An 18,669-nucleotide genomic window follows, 5' to 3' on the forward strand; every position below is an offset into this window, starting at 1 on the left:
AAAGCCTAAAATCTAAAAAAAGTTTACAGGAATCGACCAATCGAGCGAGCGAGCGAGCGAATGCCATTCCCCACATCGTATCTATAACTCGCTCTTGCGCATGCGCGCAATTCACGAGTTAAAAATGACAGACATTTTCGTTTCACACGAATACACTTAGCTCGTTATCGAGTAGTACCATTGTTAGGGAACAAAACCTTGAAGAGTTTCAAGGAATCAGTGCGATAACTTTCAAGTTTTGCGCCAAAATTGTAATTCAGTCTCGTTATATGATACTACCTGGGATAAAATTACAAACGTTCTTTATTCTTACCGCCCAAATTTGCAATTGTGTTTTATTAGAACTGTCAAAGGCGATCTAACCCTGGATTTACAGAGATGCAATCGACCTCAGAAAACGAGAAAAAGAAATAAATATCATCAGTATACAAAGTGTGCCTGTATTACTTCTGAGATTGCTCCAATTAGTATTTGGTAGTGTATCAGCCGTTAAATTATTGCCTCTGAACACTCGCGTGACTCGCGTGTCAAAATGGCGGACACTAAGTTGAACTAGACCCTGTGAGCAGGGTAACTGGGATACCTGGATGGTACTGGATCCTTGGAATCAAGTGTAGTGATACTACGGGTGTCGGACTAGTATACTGAAATAGTGAGCTCAAGTCTGGCCAAGGGCATACACCTGTCTCAAAACATAGGCACGCTATGCATGCAAGAGTTATTTTTTGTAGGGTGGGTGGATTACTTGAAACATTGTAAGTGGTCTACATTCTTACAAAAGGAAAGAAGATTATTAACGCGGGAAAGAATGAAAATGTCGAATTACCTCACACACAGGTATTTTGTGGTAGATTATGTGTGTTGTGCGAATAAATGTAACCAAAAATAAACTGTATTGGTGCCACGGATACCTTTTAGTACAAAATGCAGACAGCAGACTGCAGACCAGATACAAAATATAGACTGCAAAGTGGGTACAAAATGCAGACTGAGAGTCTGAAGAGTTTTTACGTCTGGTATATAATATCATGTCATCTTACAGTTTACCGAGCGTCACGCAATCGCTTTTCCGCGATCAGCTTTCACGATTATTTGCACTATTGTGGAAAATTCCTGGCCCATTTCTTGATGAAAATCGATCGTAATTTAATTTCAAGCCTTCAACATAGTTGGTTGGTGTGATGTCTGTACAGATTTTACCAATGTAATAAAAGTAGACGACATGGATAATAGTGATGGTAAAGCAAGCTTAAAACGGCAACAATCGCCGGAAACTACAACGGATACACAGGGCATGAGTAAGTTTTATTGATTTTACGAGAAAAATCTTCATATTTCGAAATATTTATCGTTGTAAATCGACCATGTTTCGTTCCCTATACTATTCCTTATAACGTGTTCAAATTTTCAACGGTTCCTTGCATAACTTACTCTGAGTCACACAACGCGTGACGCGTTCGTGAATTAATCGTTGGCTCTTTCTCGAGACGTGACCTTGGGTCGCCTGTGACAAGACAATTGCGTAAACAATACTTAACATAATAACATTATACACAAATAACACGGGAGTTTGGATCATGTATTTATTAAAAAAGAATATCCATAGAACTACAATGAAAACAAACATAAGATTCACCTTTCTGATCGTGAAATTAATACTATTCGCATTGTTATCGTAGCTACGTTCCCTCGCATCAAGTGAATCCAACATGGCGTCTTTCTTCACAAGCAGTTTGTATCCATTTGAATTTTGTTCTTCAGTCTCACGGTAGTAGTGTTGTTCAATAGATTGCATAGAGTAAATGCAGTTTTGTTTCAGATTTCAGATTTTGCTTTTTACAACGAGTTAACGTTTTCAACTAAGACATTGGCATACTTAGCATACAAGACATACAAGGCATTCAATGCTTTCATGGCTTTCAAGCGTTCGCGATTCAGTCCGTTCCAAAATTACCGTTCAATAACATCTTTTTGTGTGGATTGGCCGCGAACAATACGACTTGTGTATGCGTCTATAAGTATTTTGAGCGTTTGCGCCATAATGCACCAGATGATCGTAATCTGATGAAGTCAACTGCTCTCGATCGAATTGACTGCTACTGAGTTCGAAGCGTCCAAATATCCTGAAAAATTGCCATTTCCTCCCATTAAAAAACTTCCCAACATGCCAGAATATCCCTAATTTACATGTTGAGTAAGTGACGAGACGCCATGTTGAAAACTATGGCTGAAATGGTTTAACACGAACAAAGCTGATCTTCGAATCGTCGGCCATATTTGTTTATGTTCTTGCTGGTAAAAAAATTAGTTCTCAGGTCCTTTTAAAAATATGCCAGGCGTTGAATGCAAATTCAGTCATCTTGGCGCGAAAATTTAATAAAAGCAAATCAAAATTCTGACATCATGTCATCGCTTTGCCTCGAAAAATCCCAAAGATTTACTTGCAGGTCTTCTTTTCTTTTTCTTTTCATCAAATAGAAGATCTGCAGTGCTCAAATTGTGTAAGTCATGGTACGAAACACGCTTCTTTGCAGATCGAGCCGTCATCACCGCCATATTGAATTCTCTTGATATACTATTGTTCCGGAGTGTAATACGCTATACCGCTGATAATTGTCAGCGGGCTCGAAATGTCCTTGATTTCTGGCGATCACAAGATCTCCGAATGGACTGACAAATGGTTAGTTACTATGAATCCTGTTAAATCTCGCAATGTTGTATGTTCTCTCAAGCGTAATAAACAAGATCACCCGCCTCTACTTCTTGACACCAAGGTCGTCAAAGACGTTGAGTGTCACACTCACTTAGGCCTAACTTTGCAGAGTAATATGTCGAGGAGAAATCATATAGTTAAGATGTACAAGAAAGCCTCTAAACGATTAAATATGCTGAAATATGTCAAATACAGAGTTGATAGATCCACCTTAACATACTTGTACAAACGCCTGGAACAACTGTCCTAATCGTGATTCATCTTTACAGGATAATGTTCAATACGAAGCCGCAAGGATGGTAACAGGAGCCATTAGGGGAACCAACTCTGCGAGGTTACGTGATTAACTTGCTTGGGAGCCTCTTAGTATCAGGAGAGAATTACTTAAATTAAGCCAATTTTACAAAATAGTCAAGAATCTTGCTACACGTTATTTAAATGAACTATTGCCCAAACTATCTAGTGAACGTACACATTTTCGTCTCAGATCAAGAGAACACTTCACTCAACTTCTTTGTAGAACTTCTACGTTTCAAAAGTCTTTTTTTCCATCAGCAGTCAATAGCTGGAATTCTCTGGACCTAAATGTCCGAAACTCTGTATCTCTTCCTACTTTAAAGCAAAAACTCGGTCAATTCTCTTTCCGCATACTTACAATAAGTTATATGATCGTTCTTTGTCAAGGCGTGCACCTGTTGATCAAACCCGCCTCGTTAAACACTTTTTCTTGCATTGCCCAAGGTACGCAGCTCAACGTGATGTTCTCCTTACCTCTGCTGCTAATATACTCGGTGAAACATGGTCATCGAGTAGTGATGCCAGGAAACTGAATTTTCTATTGTATGGTGTTTAGTCTGTAAATTGCAACGTCAACCGTGCTTTTTTTTTTCGCAAAGTACAAAAGTTTTGTAATAAACACTAATCGCTTCTCTGAGGCCATTGTTTAATTGTTTAAACTGAATATATTCTTAGCTTAGTAAGTCTAATTCGTTGCTATTGCAACTTGTGTGTGTCGGTTATATTCTGTTTGTGTGTAAGCCCCACTAAATTGATTTTATATTTGAAATATTGTAATCCCCTCGTTAAGCCTAGGTGTTTTGGGGGAAAACAATGATAAATATTTTTCACTAAAAAAAAAATAAAATAAAATAAAAAAATGAAAAACTCCTAAGATCTCATTAGTAATTCTCTTAACTGTCTGACATACGATTCTCATGATGTCAATTAGGAAAATTTGGTATTGGATCAACTAACAATCCCCTAATTGATAATATGCTTTCTTGTCGTCACTTATATAGTCGATATTGTTTTGATATTGTAGGAGAAATTCTCTCTTGGTCACCCATAGGAGGTAAAGGTTAAACAAGGTTGGCCTTCATTGGAAATACATACTTTCGGTTAAATTATGGTTTCTATGCAACAATCCCAAAAACTAATAACACCTTCATGTGTTATTAGGATTGGGATTGGGATTGGGATTGTTCTACACTAATCGCTTCTCTGAGGCCATTGTTAGATTGTTTAAATAATACATTCCTAGCTTAGTAAGTCCAATTTGTTGCTATTGCAACTTGTGTGTGTCGGTTATGTGTCTGTTTGTGTGTAAGCCCGATTAAATTGATTTTATCTTTGAAATATTGTAATCCCCCTCGTTTGAGCCTAGGTGTTTTGGGGGAAAACAATGATAAATATGTTTCACTAAAAAAAAAAAAGAAAAAAAAAAGAAAACTTCTAAGATCTCATTAGTAATTCTCTTTACCGTCTGACATACAATTCTTACGATGTCAATTAGGAAAATTTGGTATTGGATCAACTAATAATACCCTAATTGATAATATGCTTTCTTGTCATCACTTCTAAAGTCGATATTGTTTTGATATTGTAGGAGAAATTCTCTCTTGGTCACCCATAGGAGGTAAAGGTTAAACAAGGTTGGCCTTCATTGGAAATGCATACTTTCGGTTAAATTATGGTTTCAATGCAACAATCCCAAAAACTAATAACACCTTCATGTCACGTATATGTTCTTTTTTCTTTTATTCTATAAAATATATAGTAAGCTCACTTCTTTGTGTCAATAGAGCCCATTTTTGTTGTCTGCAATCGCTTTTTTACGCCTTCGTGATATTCATTTCGCAATTGGCCTCGACTCCTTTAGCTGAGGGATGCACTTTTGAAAATCATTAGGATAAAGACATGATATTTACATAACTAAGCATCAGAAACGAAAAGAAAACCATTTCCTTGGGGCATGGTTCGATCGCGACGTCACATCTCTCAAGACACTTTATTTAACATTTGACCAAAGAAGTTTCTCTTCCAGAAATTGACTCAAAATTGAGGTAAGGATATTTTTTTTCTCATTTGACATTCTTTTTTGTTTCGCCTATTTTTTTCATACAACAGACACCAGAAACTATTTTCAAAAATAACTCGTGTGTCATTTTCTATATCATACACGTAGACTGGAGACTTCAACTCTCCAAGGAAGGTTAGGGAAGTGGGAAGCAATTAGGATTGCAAGTCGCTAGATTAAGCTCTCAAAACAGTACGTATATTCGGATGTATAAGAAAAACTATCTACACTGTATGGTGGATATAAAAAGCAACGGAGATCACAGTACAGCTCAGTAAGTTATTTGACCGGGATATTGTTTCCATTTCTTTGGAAGTTTGGATTAGAAAGTGCTCGGTGAGAAAGCACTCATCGGTACTGTTTTATAAGCATCTCGTGGGCTTTTTGCAAGGCCTGCGGTGGGTATTTTCTGTACATGTCTAAAGATTTCCGCGAAGCGGGCTGACTCGATTCCTTGAGCCATACGGGGGATATCGGCCCTGTACACTCCTTTTTTTATTGGCCCTCGCTGCGCGTAGTGCGTACTGTCACGACCTCAAGCCGATATTTCTCATTACGGCCCTTAAACCCGGTTGATAAGAAGTTAGTATCGCAGTTGTAAAGCGTTTGATAACTTCTTCATATCACTTTTTAGGTTATAGGATAGCAGCATACAGAATGTTCGTGAGATCGGGCTTTCTTCCTTTGCTCATGATCGGTTTCCTTTCAAGCCTCTTTTTTGTCACTCGCTTGATAATCAAGGAGAAGAAAATTTCGCCTTCGGGAAGACGCTTGGTGCAGGTACGGGAGAGGGTGACGCTCACAGAAAATGGTAAGTTAACTCCAAAAAGTAACTTAATTGTGAAAACCTCTGTTAATCATTTTACCCCTAAGAGTGACTAGCATCTAATTTCTTCTCACGGTATCGCCGCTGAATCAAACATTAAGGTGGTGGGAATTAAAGAAATAATGATAAGAAGAAGCTTTTCAACGTTAAACAAATTCTCCTCATCATTGACATAAGAAATTTATGGCAAACAGTAAGGGGAATATACATACTGATGTTAGGATTTATTTGGTATTTATTCACCTCGCTCTGTGGTTGGTATAGAAAGCTTGCGCCACCATTTTAACCAATCGGACGCGAGTCAGGGGCCGGTTACAGGCCGGCTAAATCAGATCTTCTCTTTATTGAGTTCCCCGAGGGGTCTTAATATTTTTGTCGTTTGTAATAAGCGACCGTTGAGATTCAGCACTCGATAAGGTAAGTGCGATCATCCCGAAAAAAACACCGATGGTACTAAATGAATATTCCATGAATGCAATATGGATATGAGATGGCAGAAAGTCAACTTGCAATTGGTCAAGTGTACCTGTGAAATACTTTTTCACCAAAAAACCCAAATGGAAATATCGCTAACGATGAAGCACAGAAAATATGGCAAAAAATTTGATCGTGTAGTTTGACTGTCATGGCGAGGGAAGTCCTGAGATGGACTCTTTTCGGTAATGGTGACAGACGTTTCGCCAACATTAGTGTAGGTTATCATCAAAGTTCAAGGTAATAATTCGATCTGAAGTGAGATTTGAAGGGGTAGAGACTGGGTCTAGACCGGATGCGTCTAGTCTCGACCCAATCCCATCTCTTCCGTCAGTACAAGTATGCGTTCATTTTCTCTCCAAGACTGACTGTTTTGATTTGATTTTTTCAGAGGAAGCGCCCTCACTTTCCTATGCAGAGAAGCTTTTTAAAGCCTACGATGAAGTGGAGACCTTTGTGATGTTCATTGGTTATCCTCGCAGCAGCCATAGTTTGGTTGGCGCCATCTTGGATGCTCACCCTGAAATAATTATTCCGCACGAGTTTAATGTGTTGCAAAAACGGAGAAGATACAATTTGCCAAAGTTCCAAAGAAAAAACCTGATAAGATATAAGTTATATTTTGATCTTCACCAGACTTCTACCAAGCAAGCTATGTTTGGAAAACGGGCAAGCCGGAAAAGGACAGTTCTTGGCGGGGAATTTACATACTTATACAATGTTCCAGATTTATGGCAAGGTGGATACAAAAACAAGATCAAGGTAGGATCAGAAGATGATTTTCATAACTCATGAATTACTATCACATACTACAGTCAGCCCAAGCTTATCCTAAAGAATAAAGAGGATGCACCTGCATCGGTGGCGGGTATTACAAGATAATAAGGTATATCTCCTAATTTTTATAATGTAAATTGGCCACCGTAAAAACTCGAGATTTAAAGTCTTAGCCCTTCATCACCATGATGAAGGGCTATAACGCTCGAAACGCCAACCTTGAACACTTCTCGAGCAGAAATCGTGGACATCATCAAGAATTCATAACCAATAAAGCGGCAAATTTAAACGCGACCTTGCTTTGATGAGCCCTAAATTATCCCACTTAGCTCATTTTTCTGAGCTCTAGAAGAAGAATTGTCCTTTTTTACTTGAAACTGCACAAAATTCGCTAACTTTTTGTATGAAAGTCATTTCAAGATCGATTTTCTTAAAACCCTAACTACCGACTAAAAACCAACGCACGTCAAATGGCTGATACACCTTCCCTCTCACAGAATCCGTCTTAGTTTTGAAAATTGGTCAACAAGAACTACTATCCTTTTGATTTTGAGATCGTTAGTCAAAGATGCATTCCAAAAATGGCTCGTTTCGAGCGAGTGAGCTATTGTCTTGAGCCCAGACATGAATAACGATACACCCATCAATTTAAACAATGCCCATCGTTTAATCAATAACACTTGGGCAATTTCTTGACAATTTTACGATTTCTAAAATCTTTCGGTCCGTCAGCTGTTAAACCCTACCCTTACCGACCGTATCAAAAATATTAGTCATGCCGGGAGCTCTTTCCGTTGCATTTTGAAACCGAAAGCAGCTTTTTAAGTTTCCTCAGAGTTGAAGGGTCTTTGGATAATGATTTTCATAAATGTTCCTAAAAATTGTCACAATTTTGCTGGATAAGTTCATCTAATATCTTTCTTAATGGTAAATATATTTTAACTCTGAAGAAAGAGATTTTAAGCGATTTAACCTTTCGACAAGTGGCATTCTGTTCCTGCTTGGGAAAATATTTCAACGAGGCTTGCGTTGTCCCAGATAAGAAGCTGAAGTTTCACAAGGACTTTTTGTGTTTCTATATGGCTTGGTTGCACGTAATAACAAAAAGCATAACCTACAAAGAGAGCGAAATTCTTTCCAAACCGCACTTCAAATTTGAGCTCGAACACTCTCATTTTATTTGACGTATTTTCTGTATTGGCTTTACCACAACTTTTCTTTTAGGTAATAGGAGACAAAAAAGGGGGACGAACTTCGTTGCTTATAAGTAAAGACCCAAGCAGTATCAAACATTTAGACGAAATCGCTAAAAACGTGGGAGTGCCAATGAAATTCATACACATTGTCAGGAACCCATTTGATAACATCGCTACCATGGTACTTCGCGGTGCAGGCGAGCGTGATAATGTAAGGGAAGAAGGAACAAAAGTAAGTTTATAAATCATATTTGAAAAAATATCAAATAACATTCTCATTATCACTGTAACATCATTGTCATTATTATACATACACAGGAGCCCATTACTTCTGTTAAACATTAGAATTTTTACGAAAAATGTGATTGGTTGAGAGTATTTAAATGATATACAACAGCGTGTGAAGTGAGTATGATAACCCAATATCGGCAGCGGATATTGTAGTTATCATGTGGAGTTAAAAAAACCTGCCTAGCTTCCAAGCCCCTCGACCATGTGGGGTTCTCAAACTTTTGCAAACTCAGAGAGAAGTGTTTTCTTTGGTACTTTGTTTAGAAAATGCACAATAAGACAATTAATGAATTGGGTTTTCATATGATGTCCTGAATTATCAAACCTTGTGTCTTCGTTTTCTGCCTCTGCATTTTCGTTATTTTTATCACAATCATAATCAATGTCGTTATCGTTATCATTTTTTTCTATTTGTCACTAAAAGATGAACGGATCAGTGATTTTGGAGGATTGGATCGAGCTCTACTTCAACCTTACAACGGCTAGCCAGCGCGTCAGAAAAAGGTTTGGGGATGCTGTTATCGATATTCCAGGACATGAAACAATACTCAGACCGAAAGAAACACTACAAAAATTATGTGACCATTTAGGTGTGACATGTTCAGAGGAATACATAGAAAAATGCAGTAAGATCTTGTATGGAGCTCCTTCTGTCACGAGAAATAAAATTGTTTGGACCGAAGAACAAAAACAGCGGGTCACCGAGCAGATGAAAAAATATCCGTTTCTGAAAGACTTTTCCTTTGACGATTTCCTATCTTAAACTCACAGGTAGCACCTGCCCGAACGATTTTCAATTTTGCGTTTAATATGAGGCTTCATTGGGTTTGCATTTCTACTCCCTGAGATGTTTCCAGAAGGGAATCAAAGGCACTCGAGGGTTTCCCAGTCCTCCCATCCTCTCCCATTGCTGCTTAAGCCTTAAACCAACAGTTAGTTGCTAAAATTTTCTCTTTCATGTTGCCGTTGGCCGGCATTTTGCTTTGCTAAAACAAATTTCCTTTGTAATAATTATGTAAAAAAATTAACTTGTGGAAAGAGCAGTTAAAAATTCAGTAAAGTTGTTTTTAAAGCCATGTCCGCGACAGTACAATGAGTTTAATAGATATGCTACTGTTATCAAATTTCTATTGTTTGATTACCGGCTACATGTTGCATCAGTTAACGTTTCAACTTTATTTTTAAAAAATGTCAAAGAGGAAAGAGGTAGTTTTCATTAGAAAGAAATCCTGACGAAAGTGATATATTGGACTTCTCTATTCAGTGGATAAAGGAGTCAGAAAAGTCAAAAATACAGAGAGGGGACGGCAGGAGAAACTAGGCACGAACATTTTAATGAAACCTCTTAAATGCTGTAGATCGTAGATTACGATATCTAACAAATAACGAAACTAGACATTTGTCACCTCATTAAGCAATGAAGAAGTCAATCAATCAAACACACATTGTATCACCTTTTATTTCTCTGACAGGAGTAGGTAACATTTACGTGGTTTTAAGAGTAAATCAATTTGGTTTCACGTAAGCAGTGGCTCAACTCACTTAAATATCTGTAACAACTGCTACTTCTGGCAACCTTCAGATATGTCAGTTCCTATTGATTGTGTCTTGCACCCAGTACTTCAGATCTGTCATGTCAGCGTACACACCGTATCGACCCTTGCGCGCGCAGCCTATTCCCCAGCTCACCGCGCCTATCAAATACCACTTCTTATTCTTAGAACAAACCAGCGGTCCTCCACTATCTCCTTGGCAAGCGTCAATCCCTCCTTTGGCGTACCCTGCACAGCGCATGCGCGGTGAAATAGTATAGCCCAAGTCTTGATAGGCGGATTGGCAAGAGTCTCTTGAGATTAGAGGTACTTTAGCTTGTTGTAGAATCTGTTGTACCAAACAGCCAAATATGTCATACCTTACCCATACGCTAGATGCCATAGAGGGGCATTTGGCCGACCTCATTGGTAAGGGGGGAGGGGGGGGGGAGATAAATAAAGGTAACTGAACTGAGTGGAGGGCAGATAAGTCTTAAATCATACAGATGGTTTCAAAATCGAAGGAAACCGCAGCGCGAGTTTAATTTGAAATCACAAGTACGATTTTAGAACAAATTTGCACGACATAAAGTTCAATTACCACTTCAAGCCTCGTTAACATTTTATCGCTACCCATTTCTATTCTTGGGGAAAGGAAAAAGGGGGGGAGATTGAGTTGTCTTGCTTAAGGACACCGAACAAAGGGGGGAGAGAAGGTGAATTAAAAAATTTCGTATTTGAAGTAGCTACTTATAAGCTGGGTAGTAAATTAAATATTTGGAAAGAAGCTTATTACTTAAAAACGTAGAACAAAATAGACAAATTTGGCTATTTTTTCTGCAAACACTTTTCGAAGATAGCCTAATAGTACGCAGGTGGAATATTTATCACCCTCTCCTAGAAAGAAAAAAGCCCCATCAGTTTATATCATCTACTAGATGAGGGTGATATGATCTTCATGATAAAAAACTCAACTCTCAATCGCGTCCCTGAAGAAATCTTTAAAATACTTTATGAGAATTTCTCTTCATATCAAGTTCCACTTACCTGCGGGATGTCCCCTCCTTCTTTCGTATGGCCCCAGCCTGTGACGAAACATTGAGTTCCAACGCCAAAGTCAAACTTAGGCAAGCACACAGGCCTCACGCGTCTATTGTAGGTGAGTGGAGACTGGAGCTTAATAAGAGCCAAGTCGTAGTCCTCGTTTTGATGCGGAGCGTAGCTCGGATGCTTGATGATTTTTTCGATTGGAATGTTTTGTTCATATCCCTCTTTCCCGTTCAGATCATGATCCCCTGTTCAGAAACAACGGAAACGGTCGAGAAGTTTTCGCGAAATCTTTGTACTCTGAATCGATGGATGTTACTCTGTAAGCTTGACGAATTAGCGACTCTCAGCAAAGTTGGAAAAATGTCGATAATTTTTCATGAAATGTTCGAACCTCGATGCCTCGGTTTTAACCTTGCAAGTTTATCGAAACGAGTGACCCTTGGCAAACTCGAAATAGGTCGAATAATTTCCGTGACACTGTCACAACTCCAATGTTAGCTTGTTTTCGCGCAAGCTTGCTATAGAGTATGACTGTCGGCGAAATGTTGGCTCACAACTTTCTGTAAACACTATTTGTAACTGGTTCAGTTAAAACCTTAGGGGTAAGAAGCCACTGAGAATAAAAGAATTCAATCTTTTGAGTGGTGTACTATTTTAGAGGCAAGGAGAGTACTTCTGTATCAAATCTTGGTAGCCTTTGAAAAAATCCCTCTGCGTAACACGGAATAGTCGCAGGATTTTAGAATGTCATAGAGTTCTTTTGATAATGCATTGATTTCAAACACACTAGCTATAAATGAGATGTCGTTTGAACGCGAAATTGACTGTCTGCTTTTTAACTCTCTGCCAGCCCTCAGACCATTCTGTGACAGCCTGAACTGCAACTCCTACAGAACAGGTCTGAACTGAAACGAGTTCTGCAAAATACCTGCTACAATAGTATACTGATTAGGATCATCGCCATACGCGAAACAGTGAGCCGCTGACACAACCCACTGAGGCGACACAATTGAGCCTCCGCACCAGTGGGGTTTCTCAGCATGTCCCTTATAGTCCATTGTTACTTGCCACGGCCAAGCCCCTGGTTTAGCATTAGTGCCCCCAACTATTCTGTTTCCTAAGTTCCTTGTGCCGCACTCGACATTCCCTGGGTGTAAAAAGGTGTGGGATTATCATTCAGTTATTCCCTGACAGAGAGGGAAGATACGAACAACTACGGTTATTGACTATGACTTTAAAACCATGATCTTTTTCAGCTGCATCCTGACAAACGAAAGTTCTGCGCTTGCGCGTTAATTTGATAAGCATGGGAAGAATAGATCAAGATGTTAAAAGTTTTGAGAGGAAGAAAAGTCAAAATAAACAAACAAATGGTAAATAAAAATAGATCAGTAAATATAAACGAGAGAGCTGATTCGTTACCTGATAATCAATTCATTTAGTGAGATTTGGACTTCAAGTAAACCATGGAAAAACAACTGAATACGTAACGGATGCTTTTTTATAAGAAAGACTGTACCAGACTCCAGCTCACCTTGATCAATTGGTTGGTCCGTCCGTGGACGAGTTGTTGCTGGCGGGGCGGGTGTTGGAACTAAAAAAGAGCGATTTTATTGAAAGGATCAGTTGCTAGCTCTAAACGAGACGTTCTGCCGCGTCGAGCGATAAGTTAAAAAATGGGAGGGAAACGTTTTTGAAGTATTATCGACAGTGAGAAACAAAAGACGAAGAAAAAGACAGGAGGGTATGAAGTAGAGGAACCATGAAACAAGAGAAAGAGGGAATGACAGAATGAAGCAGAGAAGAACTAAAGGAACGTAGCAAAAGCTGAGCAGAGGGAGGCACAAACTATTAGTAAATGGTTTTATAAAAAGGACAATACCGAAGGATGAGAGGAAAAGGAAAAACAAATGATAAAAGTGTAAAAGATACGGATAAATCCAAAGACATAAGAGTTTAACTAATAAATTAGTATGAGGTAGTTACCTTTACAAAAACCGCAACTTGCTCTACAATAATATTTCAATGATTTACTGTAGTCTTTATGATCGCAATAGTTTTTGTATATTTCGCAGTCCATCAAGTCAGCGCATTCTTTTCCTAAAATGGATTGAAATTCTCTTAGTTCCTCCAACAAGCCTGATCGTAAGTGATAATATACCATTGATTTCTAGGATGATTGGATGTGATTTAGGTTTTCAAGGTACGTTTGGGAATCGTTGTTTTATCGTTCATTATTCACCCAAACCCCACCTTACTCAGACGTCAGTTTTTCTAACTAAAAAGTAGGCCAGCAACGCGTACAAAAGTTAGACATGAACCTTCCAGAAGTCGAGAATAAACGTAAATGTTGAAGTATGACCATCAACGAATTGTCAAGTTGATGTTACGACCAAGGGCAAGAAATATTTTTCCATGTTTTAAAGACAAGGATTCTCAGAATCTCGCTCAAGAGGTTATATCTGTTATTTTAGGAGTTAAAACCCCATACATGGGCTATCGATGAATCTTTTTTGTTAGCGAAGAAATGAAATATGGAAAACAAAAACCGTTAAAGTTTTCATATTGTTGATAAGAGAAATCCTGAGGGGATAAATCTGTTGAAGGGAATTATCGGAAACTTGCTACTGTTTGAAATTTGTATCTCTTGGCAGTCAAATTGGTTTCAGGCATTTACTAATTTGTTTTCCATAAGGTTCGATTATGTCAGTATCTGAACAACATTAACTCTAACTTGTTATCTGTTGACCGTTTTTGGGTTAGGGGAGGGGTATGTGGGCAGTTGCTTAGATACTGGCATTGATCCAAAGGTTCTATCTACAAGTAAAGAAGAAAATATACCATTTGTTTAAACTTTTCCCCCCTTCGGCAGAACATTAAAATCTTACCACACAAGTTACAGGTCTTTTTGCAGTTTTCCTTCAGATAATCTTTGTACAACGGGTCGTTACAGTAACTCTTATATGAATCACAATATGCGCTTTCGTCCTTACAAACTAAAAATGAATTCAATGATAATGACTAACATTAGAGAAACACTGTTAAACGTTATGTAATGGGCACTGTAAAGATATATATATTTATATATATGTTTTTTAACTTCTGCTGCCAAAAACTTAAACTGAATGCACAGGCATGCCACACGTACACGATGTGTGCACGTGTTTCTCGTTCACGGTTTCTCGTTCACGCTTGCGCAGACGGACTTAAGCTGGATTTGCACTGTCACGTTTTTGTCTACCCACGTAAATAGGTAAGAAATTGTTGTTATATTTCCACTTGCACGTTTTTTCAAGGCTTTCACGTGCATGCCGCAATCGCGCAAGTGCAGAGAAAGGTGAACAGCCTTCCACTTTGACGCATGAGCCCGCATTTTTCGCGCGTAAATTGATTTTCCTTTAACGTACGCTTTCTTTACGCACGCTTTCTTTACGCACGCTTTCTTTACGTACGCTTTCTTTACGCACGTTTTATGTACGCAAAAAACTACGCAGTTCTGGAATCTACCTTCGGATGCATGAAAACTCGTACAGGAACGTGAACTCTTTTTTAACTGACAGGGTTTGACATACCATTCGAAAACTAACAAAAATAAACCCACCTCCTCTTTTTTCTCTCAATTTGAATTCCTTTAATAGCATCAAGTCATCTTTAGAGACATCTAAATGACATTCAAAATGAAAATGGAACATCCATAAGAAATTTAAAACTTAATATGCTTAACCACACGTGACCATGCAAACCACCTATAAAACCACCTCTTCATGTTTACACTCTTTTTTGTTAGTTTTTTAAATTAAAAATGTAAAGATTTATCAATAAACCTGCTGCATCTTGAAAATTAATTTCGGCATTCAAAAATAGAACTCTACTGATTATGAAGTTTATTTTTGTATTACGATTCAATGAATTGCTTGTCTAGAGAATGTCTTGGTATCAGATAATTTAGTTCACATTATGTTAAACCAATGAGTATTTATGTCATATTTTGATCATTACTATTTACTTCAACATGGTTTTTTCAAATTTTTTGTAAAAAAAAAATGGCTCTGTCACAAAATCAGACGAAAATGTTTAAAACGTTTACAAGGTATAATATTAGACTAGCCTGATGTATAGGATTCCTCGTCAAACATAGCGTTTAAGGTCCTGCTAGCGTAAAAAAGATGGCACCCAATTCCTATTCTGCAACAACTGAAAGATTCCCAATACTGTAAAAAGCCGTTGAACAACTTGAATCAAGTGAAAAAGGAGCACTACCTAACGCCAGCCAACCGTCATGAACTCTTAACATTTTACACCAGATTAGACTAGATTGCCACCTTTTCTGACGCTAGTGCGACTTCAAGCGCCAAGTTTGACGAGTTCGCTAAGAGTCCCTGATGATTTAAGTGGGGTAAGTCTTTTAAAAAAACTGTGGAGCTGCGTCGTTGGGGAGTATAACAAGATAATTTGACTTAACCAACCGAGTTGAGAAAGTAAATTGTCCACCATAGAGTTTCGAAAGCTGATGACGTTTGGAGCATTAGCCCTTCGTTATAGCGAAGAACTTCAATAAAACCAAATTATCGCTGACGATTTGCTCGGCAAAGACAAAACATACATTTATCAAGCCAATCATGTATTCTGCATCACCAGGAATTGAAATCTTTGTGTCATACTTAATTGTCTCCATTTTGAAATAAAGTTTAGAACAGGAAAATGAAAATAGGATAAAAATATTTTACTACTAAGATTTGCTGAGGTATAGATCACAATTTGAAAATTTGGCTAAAGAACAGATAATTTCTGATTTACCTTTAAATTGTTTCAAAACGTTAGCCAATAACATTAAGAGATCAATTTCATTACCTTCTTTTTCTGAAAGATCTTCAACCTTATTCCCTTGTGAAACTGGGAAGAAAATGGCCAATACGCATAACAGAGCAATGGGTAACATTTTGCCGGATAAAAACTTGAACTGTCTGAGTCTAAATTCGAAACATAACTAAAAGACGCATTCACGTAATTTTGCCTGTAGCTGCTATCACCGCAGCTAAGTAAATAAGAACCGAAAAGACTTCAATATCACACAGTACATCCAATGAGGTTTGATTGTTATGGAAATGAAAAATTATTATCGAGTGATATACAGATCGCTTTTCGTTTCAACAGCTGAAAGATGTCGTCAAAAACAGAATGACTTGTTAAAAAGATAATATTAGAACTCCTAAACATATATATTCATAGTAACGTAAAAGCAAATAAATCACATTTTGCACGATAATTTGGGTTTAACAACTGAGTTGGTTATGTAAACTGCCCATCGTGCAGCTTCTAAAGATAACGTTTCGAGCGTTAGCCCTTCGTTATTCGCTCTGACGAAGTCTCACGCTCGATAGGTTAGCTTTAGTAACTGTCTATTGTGGCCAATTAACATTTCAATCTAGTCTATAATTTTGTAATTCCACCCCCCAATGCAACGACGCAGCATCACAGGTTCCTGAGGAACCCACTCCCTTCATTCATAATTTGCAAAATTACTTGATCTGTGGCAATATGTTAAGGTTGAAAATCCAAATTCCATCCAATTGGAATTGTTTCAACTGAGTTATTTCTCTTGTACAAAGACGTTTTGTCTCTCGATTAAATGCGCATTACAAGTATAGTTCAACTCTTTTAACAAATGTTTAATTAAATGTCCTAAAGTCAGCTGCTTTATTAGTATTTCAGCAATTTATATCAGTTGCACACTAACATAAAAATCAAATTCCAGTTTTTCATTGAGTGGATGAATTTTCAATTATTGTTTTATTCCTCCTTCGTTTCTAATCTTAATTATAAATGCGTTCCGAATCCAAAACTGTTTACTATGTTGTGATCGCACGGTTTAAGCTGGATAAATAATTCCGCATAGAAGAGATTAATTCTGCGGCAACTTTTTATACTCGAATTTAAAACTGTTACAATACTATCATAGCATCGATGGAAGAACATCTAAAAAACACAATAGAAAAAAACTCTCAGATACTTCAAAGAACACCGGTCGCAATTAAGCGCATCCTTGATAATTCGAAAAGTACAAAGTTCCCGAAAATTTCTGTAGAGCTTAAGTTGAATTTCATTTCATTTCTTTGCGTATCCACGGTTCATTTATTTGACTTCTGAAAAAGAGAACTCTTGGGAAAATGAGAAGCAAAGCCACTGGGAATGAAAATGAAAGCAGAACTGAAAATACACATCAGAACCTAAACATATTCTTAGCAAGACCGCTACCTTGCATTTAACATTCACCTCTCAGCAAAAAGCACTTTCAAAGTTTCATTTATTACCAATTTCATAAATCACGTGTGTTCATACTCTTGGCTAAAAACAGTGAGCGTAATGCTCATCACGGCGTTATCTAAATACAGCAAAGCTGAGTAGAAAAAGTGCCTTTTTAAGAACAAAGATAACATACTACTTCCAAGCCACAAGAAAATATCCCATTCGATTGTGCAAACGGTGAGTAAATTGGCTAAACTCTGATTACTTTTGAGATGTAAACTTCATGTCTAAGTATTCTCTTTATTAGCCTCTTAAGTTGAAACGTGTTCTGGTAAGCGCTCACGCAGAAGTTTATTCCTAAAATTTTATTTCTCATCCTCTCGGCATTCAACAACTTTTGTAACTTTCGTAAACAGCCACCTTACTAATGAAAGTATGTTACGTCAGTATATAGGGATAAGTCGATCGTGTCAGAAGTGTGGTCACTAATTAGCGGCAGTCGTCAATATAATCACTCAACCGCGATGATGACCTCCGCTAAGCTCGTCCAAACGGAACGAAAACATTTCGTGTTTTATAGCAGCTCTTTAAAAAAAAAGGAAAAAAAAAACGTTTAATGGATGGAAGTTACGTCGTGTAGTTTGATATGATCTTCAGATTTTCTTTTACTAAACCACAAACTCTGAGATTACGTGCTGTCCTTCCACTGTGAATACTCGAAAATACCTTTTTATGATAGCCGATTAACTGAAACAAGTTGGTACGTTTTAACAAGCCCACAGTCTTCCCTACAACGCAAACAAAAACATAAAAGACTATCAGTTGGCGGTTCAACGAGCTACAAAGACAATGAAGGAATGTTTGCGTAAGAGAATGAAATCAGGGCATTCATGGATATCCAAGATTGAAAAAATAACCACCATTAAAGGAAGTTTAAGTTAGACCTTCCAAGAAACCCAAACGGAACTCTGACGTCATTCTGTTCAGCATTAGGTGGAGTAACACAACTCGTTGCTCAATTATAAATAGGTTTCGAGTTCCGCTAACAGGGACATCGACATCCCATGTTAGGGCTATTTATATAACACTTATGCAACATCAATCTATACGAACATTAACAGTTACCTAACAGTTACTGAGGATAGACTACTACGTGTAGCCATGCTACACGTAGTAGTCTATCCTCAGTAACACCTGGTCACACATTG

General features: G+C 37.8%; 2 protein-coding genes across 4 annotated transcripts in view; one reads left to right on the plus strand and one right to left on the minus strand.

The window, feature by feature from the left end:
- Positions 1-4,938: 4,938 nt before the first annotated feature.
- Positions 4,939-18,669, plus strand: part of LOC149044804 (uncharacterized) — a 32,740-nt gene continuing 19,009 nt past the window's right edge. Inside the window, exons 1-5 of one of the 3 annotated variants that reach the window (XM_089206270.1) lie at positions 4,939-5,055; positions 5,704-5,880; positions 6,761-7,131; positions 8,371-8,574; positions 9,058-9,524. In XM_089206270.1, the coding sequence (XP_089062396.1) occupies positions 5,727-5,880; positions 6,761-7,131; positions 8,371-8,574; positions 9,058-9,396 (1,068 nt within the window). In that variant the 5' untranslated portion in view covers positions 4,939-5,055; positions 5,704-5,726 and the 3' untranslated portion in view covers positions 9,397-9,524. Of the gene's footprint in view, positions 5,056-5,602; positions 5,881-6,760; positions 7,132-8,370; positions 8,575-9,057; positions 9,525-18,669 lie in introns of those variants that run through there. The other 2 variants (XM_089206272.1, XM_089206271.1) reach the window with 2 other exon arrangements.
- LOC113679914 (cationic trypsin-3) lies at positions 10,075-16,262 on the minus strand. The gene is made up of 8 exons (XM_089206269.1): positions 16,067-16,262; positions 14,817-14,876; positions 14,104-14,211; positions 13,202-13,315; positions 12,750-12,809; positions 12,144-12,362; positions 11,213-11,460; positions 10,075-10,514 (listed from the first exon to the last, which is right to left on the minus strand). The coding sequence occupies exons 1-8, from the start codon at positions 16,152-16,154 to the stop codon at positions 10,221-10,223; spliced, it is 1,191 nt and encodes a 396-aa protein (XP_089062395.1). The 5' UTR covers positions 16,155-16,262; the 3' UTR covers positions 10,075-10,220.

This window comes from Pocillopora damicornis, chromosome 5 (genome assembly GCF_964200805.1).
Source record: "Pocillopora damicornis chromosome 5, jaPocDami1.2, whole genome shotgun sequence".
NCBI lineage: Eukaryota > Metazoa > Cnidaria > Anthozoa > Scleractinia > Pocilloporidae > Pocillopora > Pocillopora damicornis.